Source organism: Diadema antillarum, unplaced genomic scaffold, assembly GCF_040938485.1.
Source record: "Diadema antillarum isolate AM-2024a unplaced genomic scaffold, OU_Dant_1.0 seq00000364_RagTag, whole genome shotgun sequence".
Classification (NCBI taxonomy): Eukaryota; Metazoa; Echinodermata; class Echinoidea; order Diadematoida; family Diadematidae; genus Diadema; species Diadema antillarum.
This window is the reverse complement of record NW_027271365.1, coordinates 579688-594425: the sequence shown is the minus strand read 5'-3', so window position 1 is coordinate 594425 and position 14738 is coordinate 579688. Positions and strand designations below refer to the sequence as shown.

The window sequence follows — 14738 nt, the reverse complement described above, 5'->3', positions numbered from 1 at the left end:
TTCTCTGTTCTACAGTGTGGTCCGATATTGAGTCATGTTATTTCATTACTTGTGAGAGTATCATGTCATGTCTGCTTGTAACACGTAACTAAAATGTGAAATCATTCAGCCTTAAATTGTATGCTAGGAAATTTTTTTGGTGATTAACGATCAATTTTTTCCTTTTATTAAAGAGGTTATGTGAAAAAGAAATGCTATCCCCACATTACAGTAAATATTACCTAAGGGATTAATTTGCCTTTATGGCATTATGTCGTAGCACTGCCACAAATGACAAGCTCCCTGCTCCTGTGGGGGCATTTGCATTCACGTAAATTTGCAGGTTTCATAATTTCTCCTGCAATTGTAGTCACTCTCTTAATCAATATTCTCATTCACTTTGCACAGAGGAATCCATCAATTGAAGTAGGGGGAAAACCGATATTCATGTAGGGAGAGAAATGTCTACCCCAGGGGCAAGGAAACAGGTGTTAGATTTCCCACATCTCTTTATGTGCACATAGGCCGCCTCGTCACCGTCAATTACCGGCCTGTCACGTGGTCGTCGATAACCATGGCGATTCCTTTTTATCACTCTGCCCCCTACCCACTCCCGTACACGTAGAACCATGCAAATGTTGGCAAACAGTGGGCACTTTGATAACGGAACTCATTAAGTTTACTGAAAGGAAGCATTTGTGCAATTTCATGGCAGAAATTGCACTTGTGCTATGATGAATTCACTATGCCTCATGCATAGTTAAAGAGAGAATCGCTTCTAAAAGAGGGCAACACTTCTGTAGACTCATTTTACATCATGTTAATTACATGTATAGCAAACAATATGTACAACACTCTATAAGATGCATACCGTTGCCATGGTAACAAGACCTTGTATCTCAAATTTGGGTGAAAATCACTTTTTTGGATTAATTGCTAGATAGTCACTTAAGTGATGTCCTGCCTGAATCCGAGCAGTCTTAACCTAAAAAGAAAGCCACCATGGCATGTCAAAGGAAAGACGATTCTATTTGTTATAGTGCTTTGGCTGCCATGTTTTTGATCTCCTGTACGTTCAACATTTTTTAGATAAGTGGTTTTTGTACCCAACAACAACATGTCAATTGTGCAATTTCATTTCATTTCATTTTATTTATTTTCATATTTCTCAATGAATAAAAAATACATCAAATGCAACAAAATTGAATAATACATGATATCCAGCTAGGAGGCATAATATTACAAATTGAAATAGGTCCTATACATATATCCAGCTAGGAGACATACATAGAATACTGCAAACATATGAAACATAGTGGTCGATCTATAAAAGTTGGAATATGGGAATGAATGCTAAAGAAATATGAAGGAACCTACTAAAAAGTAAGCTTGTGGAGCGTAGGTCCCAATTAAGTTCGAGCTACAGATTGAGATTGAGGACAACGGGTACAACAAATGACTGAAACGTAGAGAAAAAAAAAATACAAATATACAGGGATATTGCAAAATCTTCTCTCATGCAGGTCTGGGGGTCGGATAAGCCATATGTTGTAAGCGGATGAGCCGTCATCATTTCGGCAGTAATAACAAATGTGAATCAGTATATAATGACAATGGTACACTGTTTAGACAGTTTTAGAAAATCATGCATTTCGTGTCTTCAGAAGAGACGGGGAAGTATAGAGAAGAGAACACATGCACCTTCAAATCCAGACAAAAAAAAAAAGACAATAACATGTGTGGTAAATTAAAATCAGATGTGAAAGACCATATATAAGAAGGCAACAACAGTCACAGTGGATATTGGGTATATTGCACAATCTGTGTAATGCCCTGTATTATGTTCTTTAAAGCTTGATCTTCCAAGCAAGTGTGTTTCTTTGAAATGGCACTTTCAATGATATTGTCTAGTGTGTACATCAATATGACTCAATCAAATTATGGAAACGCTAATGAAATATTGACCGGTATACTTGGATTTACATCATTCAAGACCATTTCCATCCTGGTAACCTTTTTGCACTGTACTGATTATGATTCTGAAAAGGCATGGTTTTTCTGTTTGGTTTATTTATCAATTTATTGATTTATTTATTTTTTGTCATGCCAGTCTAGATATAATTTGTATCAGAGGCGAACAGTCCTGCAAGCCCTGAACATTGTCTATGTCTGCTGTTTATCACCCATACCAACTGGGCAAGTAGTCTCTTTATGTGGCTTGGTGAACTGTGAAGTGTCGTGAGGTATGCTTGATGCATTGTGTAAAGATGGCAAGTTTTTTTATTTGCGTTTTTCCTTCTTTCTTTTGTCTTTATAGGGGATGAGGGAGATAACTTCTATGTCATCGATAGTGGTGAGGTCGATGTAAGTATGCTACTCAGCAGACAGTTTATGGTATCATATACATCATGGGCTTGACTGTCACGGAAGGAAAGGGGGAAACTTTGTTCCCCCCCTCCCCTCCCCCCCCCCCCCCCCCCCCCAAAAAAAAAAAAAATATATATATATATATATATATATATATATATTTGAAAGATGGTCAACCTTTCTGGCAAAGCAACATGGCAATGTCAAACAAAGTTGGCTTGCATTGCAGCCTGCAGCGGTGATTCATAATGAAAGCACAGACATAGAACATATGTAGGAGTGTGGATATGACAGTTTCATAAAAGTGAAAGGCCTTGATCTCAGTGACAATGACTCAATTTACACCTGAAGTTTCAGAGGAGAATAAGAGATAGGGAATCTGAAGAATGCTTTAGCTCTTCTCTTGGCAACATAGTAGATAACAGGAACTGTACATTTCATTGCACTGACATTCCTTGGTATACTTGAAAGTTAGAAAGTTTGGAAGGTGTCCACAAATGAGGGCTGCACTGTCAATTATATTAGACAGGTTGATGTATAGCAGAGAATATGAATGGGGGGGGGGGGGGCACAAGAAAATATGGCTGCCTTGTGTAGTTTGTGATAGTTTCTGTGTATTGAACTGTTACAAAGTCTGTTGAAGGGGAATTGTCCCCAATCATAAAATGGATTCAGAGCTTCACTTAATCTAATATTTAAAAAACTGTACAAAATGTTAATTTTTCTGTGAAAAGTACACATTCCCTTGGCCTTCTACTGAGATATGCCTAGACTTATACTAATTTCCATGCCATCTGAAGGAGCTAGGTTAAGTGCTCTTATCAGGTCACCGAAAATGCTCTTGTGTGAAAATACTTCAAAAGTTTCTCTATATTGTTCTGTGATACCACAAATTGTAGCAGAGTTCGAATTTAGGAAGGACATCACACAGAAATGAAACAAAACTTTACATATATTCAAAACCTTTATGAAGAGTGTATCAATTTTTTGTCAAACTGTTATTCATTGTCCCCCCCCCCCCTTATAATTTTAAATTTGTTGAATCCTCATTCATGTTTAGGGGTTCTTCCCTTTAAGGGCTCCACAGCGGGTGTGCTGATGATTAGGGGGCTCCTTGATGTTGGTCAGGGAAGAGAAATCCCTGGTCTTTGTGGTTTAATGCAAGACTTCCTAGTGAAATCCTGTTAAGTGTTACGTGTCTGTTGCCATGTGACTAAAACACAGCACTCCTTTCAAACCAAATGTTTGGTTGACAAAGAGAGGATGTGAGAAGTATTTGTAGCATCTGTTAAAGGGGAATTCAGTGTGGATTCAGTGAATGCTGAACAATAGAAATATGTGTTACGCAAACTTTTATTCTCTTTATGAAAAAGACACATTCCTTTAACTTGTTACTGACATACATGTATGTTGCTGGTAATATTATTCCCCATGCCTTCTGAAAGGAGAAAGTTGAGTGTGCTTTCATTTGCTAGAAAAATGAAAATATGTTGAATCCTCTCAATGTTATCTTCTTATCATTGCCCAACTGTGACATCACAAATTATTTTTTCATCCAGCGGTGATGGCTCATGGATTTCATCAAAACTTCAAAAGTTCATAACTTTTGAACAGATTTTCCAGTTTTCCTCAAACTCTACTAATGATAAGAGATTTGCATACATATGTATGTGGGACATTAAATTTTCCTTTAAACAGATACAATGTAATTACATGTACATCCTTCTTTTTCGTCATTTCTTTTGAATAGCTTGTTCTTAACCCTGTGGGTTACAGTAAATGTTGTAAAGATTTATAGAATTGGTAGCGAGAATCCTGCGATCTGATTGGTCGAGAGCTATGTGTTGATTTTTACTGACCGCACGCTACGTACGCTGAGTCACAGTGGTAAACATGTTATCGCGCACTTGTAGCAAGAGTACGCGTACTTGTAACAAAGGTTTGCGCACTAAGCAAGCGTTCGCGCACTCAGGTTGGCCATGCGTCCAGTAAATACTGATGCATGGCTGGCCGTGCGTCCAGTAAAAACTGATGCATGCTCGTTTACGGCAAGCCAAAAGGAAATGCATCCAGTAATTTTGTCATGGGGTAACACGATAGAAAAATGGGTTTTTTACAAGAAAATTACCCATTCTATAAATCAGATGACGCACATGTCTTTTCGTGCGTCAGTCGGAATATAGTGTGCATGCGGTAACTATGGAATTTAGCCTAAACCCACTCGGCTTCGCCTCGTGGGTTAAGCATTCCATAGTTACCTTATGCACACAATTCCGACTGACGCACTCAGACCTGTGCGTCATTTGTATATTGATTTCTGCAAGGGGAAGCTGTGCTATTTTAAATGAAATCATATCAGTATTTGCATTATAAATGCCTACTCATATGTATGTTCAAAATATGTAAATGCCAGGCTTTTGTGTTATTACATGACATTGTCCAAGTGCAACTTACTGTAGCTTTTAAAACTTGAGTCTGCTCACTGTAACACTCAGGTTTGATTGTGTTTGTGAACATAGATCTACGTGGACGGAGAGCGTGTGGTGTCTCTGAGCGAGGGGAGCAGCTTTGGGGAGCTGGCCCTCATCTACGGCACCCCAAGAGCTGCCACTGTCAAGGTGAGATGCCTCTCCTGTGTTAGCCTTTGTCAAAGACACTCTCACTCTAGTGATTGGAAGAGGAGCATGCAGAGGATGGTTACTCAAGAGTAGTAAAGCCACCAGTAAGAGTCAAGACCCAGGGAGGGGGCCCTTTAGATATCTGAACCAAATTTCTGAGCTTATGTACCTTCGATTTCCCAGATTTGGCTCCCAGCACTAAAGCCACGGCCAGTCAGCAGAAGTACCATTTGAAGAAAAGCTCATGCAAACACATTTCGCTCTGAAGACTGATCAGCAAATTGAGTGATTTTGTTGGTCAAAGAGATGACTAACTGACTCATTCAGTAACTGACTTAAATCCATTGAATACTCGGGCAGGTGTCTATGGGAAATGCGTGTTATAGCAAAATCAGTCCATCCTCGGCGGGTTAATAATCAGTGCGATGGTGCACAGGCAAGGCTTTCTATTGGTCTATGAATGATAATCACAATTGCAGATCTCTATAGGGCCCTTGCACTGATGCGCTCGGCTTATGCTCTCAACCCTTTGGTCATGACTGTGAGTGCCGAACAAGAGCGCGACTGAGTGTGCCTGAAAAAGCCTGCTTCTGTGTCGGTGAACCCTTCATCCCCTGAAATCTCTTACTAAATCAGTAATCTAATGAGCTTTACACTCATACTCTACAAAAACTCTGAGGTTCCTCACAATTGATTTCATGAGAATTTCATCATCTCAATTTCATCTTTCTTTGAGAGACCCCAGATTAAGGTACTCTCATGGGTGATTAGCCTTTTGGCCTGTACATTACTGTTAATAGTGATGCAAAAGAGGGATAAGTGGGAAGTATGAGTGTTTCATATTACTATCCATTACTGACATTTAAATATAATGTTGTGGCAGTGGGTTCATATTCACTAGCCTCCCCTCAAGCATTGTCCAAAGTCTGTATTAACACTACTACTGCTTTCTTGTGTCAAAATGTGTAGAATCATAAAATGTTTGATATAAATATCAAGATAGAATGTCACTTTATCATTATTGACTGTGTTGATCACATGGTGATACCAGAATCTGCATTTTATAGGTTTCAAGAGCATTTTGTGGTATAAAAAAGTATTCTGTGAAAAAAAATGCTCTCATGGAGGCACCTCCTTTTAAAAAGTGATCTCTTGGATTGGCCTGCAAGCTTTTCATGCCTGGCGTTGATTCAAGAGTACCTTTTAATATCTATGTTCTTTTTTAATTCCCACAGGCCAAGACTGATCTGAAGCTGTGGGGAATTGACAGGGACAGCTACCGACGAATCCTTATGGTGAGCTTTAGTCGTAGTGTATTGGCTTTCATGTTGGCATTTTTTTTTTTCTACTTGTTTGTACATCTGTGTGCTTGTGTGTTGCAGAAGTGGTCAACTGTAGTATGGGAATACAGCATGGTAGAGTAAATTGACTCGCATTAAGCTGCTCTTATCCGTCATTCATATCTGCATCACATTTTTTTTTTTTAACTTGAAGATCAGACTTTTTGATAAACGATAAGTCAAATAATAAATAATAAACAGTTTGATGAAGCATGCCTGTTTGAGGGGGAAGATGAGAAAATTAGGAATATGAAATAGTGTCTTACTAAAACTTTTACTAATCCTCTCTCTGTTTGTGAAGCTGAAAGAAGACCTTCAACCTCATGTGTATTAAAATACCATATAAAACGTTGAATCTTTTTTTGAACTATGAGCCTTATATGCCCATATGTGGAGCTAAACTCATACACTGTGTGACTGTAAAAACAGCTTTTCTGCTGAAATCTGAAAATTTAGTCCCTCCACCCCTTCATTACATTCTCCTTCTCCATTGTTAGCTTCATGGTGGGAGATGCTTGCTCAAACATGACTATTAAAATGCTGATGAACTATAAAAGCAGAAAACACTAATTTGAAGAACTTTAGAGAGGGGAAAAATGTGTTACAGGATCCTTGTGAAATCATTCACCTATTTTTTGAAGAGGCGAATTAATTCAGGGGCAAAAGTGTGTGGCTTCAGTGATGTCGGGCGGCGTTCTGTGCTTCTGAGTCTTTGAGAGAGGATGAATGAAGTGGCACAACTGGAAACTGCAGATTTGTTATGGTTGAAACCACAAAGGTGGCAACATCTCTCATTCAAGGGGGATATTAGCTTAACCGACACACACAAACGAGGATTGTATATACCCCCATGTTTGTGTGCGGTGCAGGTGCCCCCTTCACGCATTTTTATCAGGCATGCGTTTTTGCTTGTGGCCGCAGACTTGTCCGCGGTTGCGCGGACGCCGGAGGGGGGAGAAGGAATTATTGACACCACTGTGGGCACGAAATGTGATATGTCGCGTGTACTGGAGCATTCTCTCATTGGCCTGCGTATTGATTTGTAGCTGGCTCTCTCAGTTCCCATGGCTTGGCGTGGGTGTTTACATTGTATTGCCACATCTTGGTCTGTCTGTCTGTCTGTCTGTCTTTTTTCCTTCCTTTGTTCTCCTCCTCCTCACTCCTCTCCGTGCGCAGTCCACCAAGGAAGTGCCACATCACCGTTTCGTGAATGGAGCAGAACCCTTCACACATGTTAATAAAATCGTGCACTCAGCTATCATTTATTGATTCACGGTCAAGTTTTCTGTGTTGACAGTCTGCGTCGATGAAAAGCACAGTTTCGTGAGGGTCCTCTTTGGACATAGATACGCGGCACAACAACACAGCATGTGAATAGAGAAGAATACAAGGAAACAGTGTTATATGAAGTAGGAAGACACTCAAAGATGACAATTACGTGCATAGTGGTATCGTTGTTTTAAAGCAAATGATCATATTTTTCACCTTGGAACAAAAGTAATCTGTGTTGTGTATAAATCACAAGTCTCACCAACAAATTATGAGACATGGATAGCCGATGGTATTCTTATTTTTATTTTCATTTTTTGAGCCTCAGGAAATTGTGAGTAAACTTTTGATAAGCTGTACAGTTAGTTAGTTGAAGAAGTCAAGCCATGATCCCAGTGTGTCTGTGTGTGTGTGTGTGTTTGTGTGTGAGTGTGTACTACTGAACTAGGAAGTTACTTTGTATGTAAATATTGGCATCGCAATATGTTTGACATTATGTAGATGAGGTGCATTTAGAAACAGGAAAATTGCAGAATTTTTAAGTAGTATTCTGTTCAAAACAAGACTTGGACCCCGTTTACAGTGAAGGCGGGCTAGGCCGTGGCCGAGCCGCGGCCGAGCCCGCCTTCATTTCAGTGTAAACGCGCAAAAGGCCAAATGCGGGGCCAAAATTGGCCGCGCATTTGGCCACGCTCTGGAGGTGGTCTCAGCCACGGCCGAGCCGCGGCCGAGCCCAGCCTTTTCTCAGTGTAAACGCAAACTGGGCCAAATGCGCGGCCAATTTTAGTCTGGCTTCCAAACCCTCTGCCCGTACGATTTCGTTATTCAGGATATTAACCCCTCAATGTCGAAAACTAGTATAGTTTAAGGTGGTTTTGTCCTGCAAAGGATTTTTCCTTCGGCAAAGGCCTTTGCCCGAACGGCGACTTTTTCGCCATGGAATCCAGTTGGCGAAGGGTCTGAAAACCAGACTACGCCAAATTGTGTTTGTTTACAAGCAGAGCGCCACTACGACAAAAGATTAAAAGGTTTGAATTAAAAGCGCGGCCGAGCCCGACAGTGTAAACGGACAAAATTGCGGGGCTCGGCCGCGGCTCGGCCCAGCCCCGCACTGTAAACGGGGTCTGAGACATGCACATTATACCTATAGCCATAAACAGATTCTTTTAGTGGTAATTTAAAGCAATTTATCTGTTAGGTAAATTGTGAACTGCATGCATTTCAGCAAAATTGATGAACGAAGTAAAACATCACACATGTGATTTAATGTATTGTAATATAGTACGATTTATCATAATGTTATATGATTGATATAATATGATGTAACGGAGTATAATTTGTATCATACATGGCATATGACGCCTCTGAAGCAATAAACTGCCAATTCTGCAGTTGTGTGGAAAAAACAAAAACATGAGAAAACTCTTCCCTTGAATGTTTCCACCTTTGCTTTGGTAAAATCAGCCGAGCAGTGGTAATGCAATAGTTGTGTCTTTGTTTCTTCCTATTACAGGGCAGCCAAGTTCGCAAGAGGAAGATGTATGAAGAGTTTCTCTCAAAGGTCTCCATCTTGGGTGAGTGGGACTCAAATGCACCTGTTGAAAAGCCCCTGTCTGTTCATTTGTGTGTTTGTTTTTTTAGATGACAAAAGATTGATGTTGGTAAGGAACCCGGAATGTATATTGCGTTCGTTTTGGGATTTTCACTTTTGATGTTTGTAAATAAATCCTTACATCTTGGGGCAAAAATAGCCTAACATTAACCACAGCAATTTCTTGATGTAGTGTACCGTGATAAAGTAGAAAGAATATTCCCTGGAGGAGAGTCATTGAAAGGTCTTTAGTGTGAGACAAACAAAGTTTGTCCTAAGATGATTGAAAATATTGTAAATATTCCATGGTATTTATTAACGCTTGGGTATAACAGTTTATGTGTGCTTGTCTATAAAGGCAAATTGTCAGGCTGGTATTAAAGAGAAAAATTACCTAGGACTTGTACCAATAGACTTACAACAAAAATGAAACAAAGTTGAAAAAGCTGTAGCGAGATCATGGCCTTGAATCATCTTTCATCTTTACTTTCTGGAAAATTTCTTTGAGCATTGATTACAGAAATCTTCAAGCTGCTCGATCAGAAATACAATCAAAGAAAACAATAAAATACATAAGTTATTTTGATGTAGCAATTCTTTTACATAAATTTCTTAATACTACAAAAGATATTTAGACACTGAATTAGCCCATTTGAAGCTTTATATAGAGATTTAGAGCTTAAAATCTGATGCACAAAAAATTAGCTGAATTGGCATAATTTTGAGATAACGACAAGTTTAGAGAAAAATTAATGATTCATTCTCGGAGATTACCAATAAGCAACTTGCGTGCCAATATTTGCCACATGCGATCGACCACTGAAATGGGGAGGGGGGACCAAATAAGCTCTCCAGGCATTACAAAATAGTCCGGGCTATCTAGGGTTAATGTACGCACCTTTTTGTGAAAGAATGGAAATCACAATGTGCTTTCAATTCATGTGGAAGACTGATTGTTTTTCACATATATTGTTTTTAAAGCTTTTTTTCATTAAAAAAAAAATTACAGTGTGCTGTTTATCTTGTAACCAAAATTCCATCTCATAGATGTGGCTTTTGAGGTAAACAGAATTTCATTTAGGTTTCAGTACGATAAGAAGGAATAGAGAATCTAGTGTGGTATGAAAATTTAATGAAAAGCTGGTATTTCCTTGATGGCTAGCCGTCTTAAGCCATCTTCAATTCCAAAGTAATTGAAATGTGGAGTACACGATTCTGACAAGCTGACACGTGAGTTTGCCAGATAAATGGTGTAAGTGTGTAGGCGTTAACAGGCTGTAGGTCGATAATGTATTTTGTTTTTTGCACCATACAGAGAATCTGGACATGTGGGAGAGATTGACGGTGGCTGACGCCCTCGAGCCAGTGCAGTTCGACGACAGCGAGAAGATCGTCATCCAGGGCGAGCAGGGAGACGACTTCTACATGATCATTGAGGTAGGGTGTTTGATGCCGTAGGGTATTGCTTCCCGTAGGGTATCAGATCCCACAGGACTGAACTGTCACATGTCTGTCACAAGTTGTGGATGCTAAAAATTTTGATATACTGTATAAGCTGTTATTTTCGTGTACAGATATCTTCGCCAATGAGGAGGTCACTATGCTTTCGCGAATTGACACAACGGTATCGTAAATGGCCAATTACCTTAATGCAAGATGACATTTTCGCGTGTTGTTAAATTCGCGATCCGACTATGGTTCGCGAAATTCGCGAAAATAAGAGCTTTTACAGTATATGACATGTGGCATGTATTCTGTGTCACTCTACAGATAAAGACATTATGAAAGAATTATAATACCGGTAATAATAATAATAATAACTAGAGAGGGGCCGTCAAAGGCGGCAGACCCACGCCTTGTACAAAGTCGGGGTAAACATAATGTGCATTCGGTCATCTACCAGAATTCGGTCACTTAATTGCCAGTGTGCTTTATCACCAGCCAGTGAGTTCTACCAAAGAGCGTGTTTCTACTGAGCGACGAAAATTCGAGGTGATGCCAGCCGATGTGTGGTGATACCGGCCGATGCCGGCCGATACCGGCCGATGCGTGGTGACACCTCGAATTTTTCCTCAGTAGAAACAGATCTGGTAGTGGCCGATGCCGGCTGATGCGAGGTGCTCCGTCGTCCATCTATTGAGGTGGTCGATGCGTGGTGACGCGAAGGACGATTCTCAGTAGAAACACACCGGGTAGCGAAATTCGTGGTGTATCGGACGTCTAGAATTTCTCCCCGCGCTTTTCAATCGGTTCATCGCACACATGTGTACAAAATACGTGTGTACACACAGCGACCAACAACTCGCTTGTGTATGTGTTATAGGCCCTACGTTACGTTACATGTGAATTGTGGCATTTATCGCCTATTGCTCGCGTGATTAACAACCTAACTTATTGCATTACTAAGTCCTCATCACTTACTTGATTTTACACCGCGTTATTTCATTTTATATTGTCTCGAATCGCGAGAGTACCACATTAGTATGTCGCAGCCTTGAGAAAATCTCAACTGGACCCTCGATCTCCAAAGATTTCTCATCAGTCAGGATACCAGTATGTTAGTTCGGGGTATACTGGATGGGAAGACGAAGAGAAATGGCTAATCAAAAAATAGCCGACGCAGTTGTAGCAAAGCAGGCAGGGTTCGGATCGTATTAACAGGCAGTGCGCGCGTGACCCAAATCTGTGACTTAAAAATACCTGACTTCCGGAATCGCCGCATTTGCACGTCACCTTTGCATCACCTCGTATTTTATCGCTCAGTAGAAACAGCTCTAGTGGTCATAAAATACGAGGTGCTGCGTTGGACAAAATTCGTGGCGATGCCAGGGATGCGAGGTGCTCTCAGTAGAAACACGCTCAAAGATCGTACACTGAAGTGTACGATCTTTGGTTCTAAAGTTACATCACACGCAAATCACATCATTTCACACACGGTAACACTCATTCACAACAGGAAAGTCCTTTAGTCTCCTCCAAAAATCCATCGAAAATCCCAAACTCCACCGTCAAAAGTGCAGAATCAGAACTTTTCCAAGTCCAGTTTTAAGAGTATTGTCTACGCGACAGGTCGCCGAAAAAGCGCTAAAAATCGAGAAATACGCCGTTTTCTTGCGGGACATTTTGATTATAGCAAGCTGAGAGTGTGATGATATCAAAGGTCGTATGAGTGTACGATCTTTGATGGTATCCACAAAAGCGCAAAAGAAAAACAAAATTTACGTACCCCCTAGGCAATTACCCCTGTGATTAGTGTCTACGGGAATTATTCAATGCAAGGGTTGAATGCAAATGTCTACTGCACCAGTATTCGGTCACCAACGAGCGCCGCAACGTCCCCGATGCAGTTTTGCACCAACAGTGTAGAGCGCGATGCATTTTCAGCGGCCTTGCACACGCATTGACATTGAGCGCGCATATCGTGCAGTGTGACTGACCGAGCAAATGCTCCTCCAACGAAAAAAAACAATCAATGTTAATTTGAACAATCATCAAAATACGGGCCAGTTTGTGACGACGGAGAACGAACTTTCATAAATCTAGAAGGACATAGTCCCTCAAATAGGCCTAAACGTAAATTTCGGAATTCTTACGAACATTTGAGCAGCGAAGTCGGATCGTTTGGGAGTTTATGTTTTCGTATGGTAGCGGAAAATCGCAAAGTGAGAAACGGGAAATTTTCGGAGTGGTCACTATACCATGGGGTCAAAACTTCAAGATCACACAGAATTTGCAAGGGTCAACCGATTATCACCAAAATCTAATAGATTCTTTCCTGCCATTATCCAAACATCCCCTGAACATTTCGTGCAAATCCGTTTACCCATTCTCTTGTTATCTTGTACACAAACAAACAAACAAACAAACAAACATACGGAACCCTTTACATAACCCCCTGCCGATTTTCATCGGCGTGGGTAATTAACGGTGTTTATATAGCACATAACACATAGTGCATATGTCTCCATGCACTCAGAAAGGTGGAAAGATTATACAAAAACATACGATTCCAATCACAATGATGGTACCGAGCTTCATGTGTGCTTACACTGTAAAAAGTGTTTTCAAAGCAGACTTAAATCTTTTACTATCAGTGATTTGTTTTAAATTCTGAGGTAGATTATTCCGTAGGGTAGAGGCATTGTACGCAAATGTTTGCCCTCCATAAAATTTAGTTCTTCTGTTTGGAATAAGAAATAAGTCTTTGCTTTTTGAGCGAAGGCTCCTCTCTGGTTTGTAGGTTTGAAGTAGCTCTCTCAAATAATGTGGAGCAAACATATAGAAACATTCAAATGCTAGTACCAATATCTTAAACTGAATCTGACTTTTGACTCAAAGCCAGTGTAAGCGTCGTACAAGTGGTGAAATTTGTTCATGTTTCTTGATTTTGGATGCTACTTGTGGTGAGAAGCAATTCAAAGAATGCAAAGCATTCCATTCAGAAATTCCAGAGGGTATCGCAACTTTGATAGGACTCTGTTCGGTCTCTGTTGATTTTGATAAAGCTTTCTATTGCCCTTGAAATCACATCAACGGATGTGACTTTTTACATTATTTGCATTCCCCAGACTGTCTCATCATGCTCTTTCTGCCCAGGTTTTCCAGATTAATGAAAAATAATCATGTAAACCTAATGCTTCATTACACTGGCATAGTGTGATCAGAGGGTTAAAAGTCATGGTGCATGAGAACCAAGCTTTATTACCAGAAAGTCATTCATTTAAAGGCACATGGTCCCACTGGTTTAGTCGAATGCATATGCGGGCGCACGGCGCAAGTTTTCTATAGAGACCTACGCTATTGACTCCTCTAGCGCTTACGCTTTGACCCATTTCCCAGAGTCTGAAGAAGTCCGATCCACTGTAGTCAGTGGTCCGATCACAGTTCGGCTCATGATTAGACTGAAGGGGATGACAGCTTTAGCAAACTTCTTTTGTGATGTCATACTGAGAAGCACATATGCACGCACCCTGGCATTACTACAGACTGCGTGATGCGCAGAGAAGACAACAAAGGCAACGTTACCTAGCAACACCTACGCGCTTTACTCTTGATGACAGCTCAACTTCGGCAATCTTTGTATCAATGCTAACGGTGATCGGCAGTATCATCAACAGCGCCCCCGCACCCACTAGGACTATGCACCTTTAAATCATCTTTTGAGAAAGCATTTTAATTTTATGAGAAGTGTGGTTATTGTCATGTCGCTCATGATAGTTGACTTGCAAATGTTTTTACATATTTTGTAAAATGTGTTTTGCCGCCTATTGATAGCACAATCATGTTTAATGTAACGTATGTCCTGCAATGCAAAAGTGAACATTTCCAATACTTTACCTTTGTGTGGCACCTAGCCTTCATATCAGTCGGTAGTTTGTGAAAGTGCTTTTGGGAATGTTGAAGTGAATGTAATGCATATTCCTTCAAAAGATATTAGGGGAATAAATAAAAGTGTTGTCTCTGTTTAATGACGAGGTAGCATAAATCCTGTAAATGTCATGGGGGGGGGGCAGGGAAACAACAACACCTCATAATGATAGATAATGATGACAACACGCTTATTTATGACCCCGC

General features: G+C 40.3%; 1 protein-coding gene across 1 annotated transcript in view; it reads left to right on the top strand.

The window, feature by feature from the left end:
- Positions 1-14738, top strand: part of LOC139731179 (cAMP-dependent protein kinase regulatory subunit-like) — a 75338-nt gene that overhangs the window by 58460 nt on the left and 2140 nt on the right. Inside the window, exons 5-9 of the mRNA XM_071642060.1 lie at positions 2297-2343; positions 4866-4964; positions 6200-6259; positions 9087-9147; positions 10480-10601. Of these exons, the coding sequence (XP_071498161.1) occupies positions 2297-2343; positions 4866-4964; positions 6200-6259; positions 9087-9147; positions 10480-10601 (389 nt within the window). The remainder of the gene's footprint in view (positions 1-2296; positions 2344-4865; positions 4965-6199; positions 6260-9086; positions 9148-10479; positions 10602-14738) is intronic.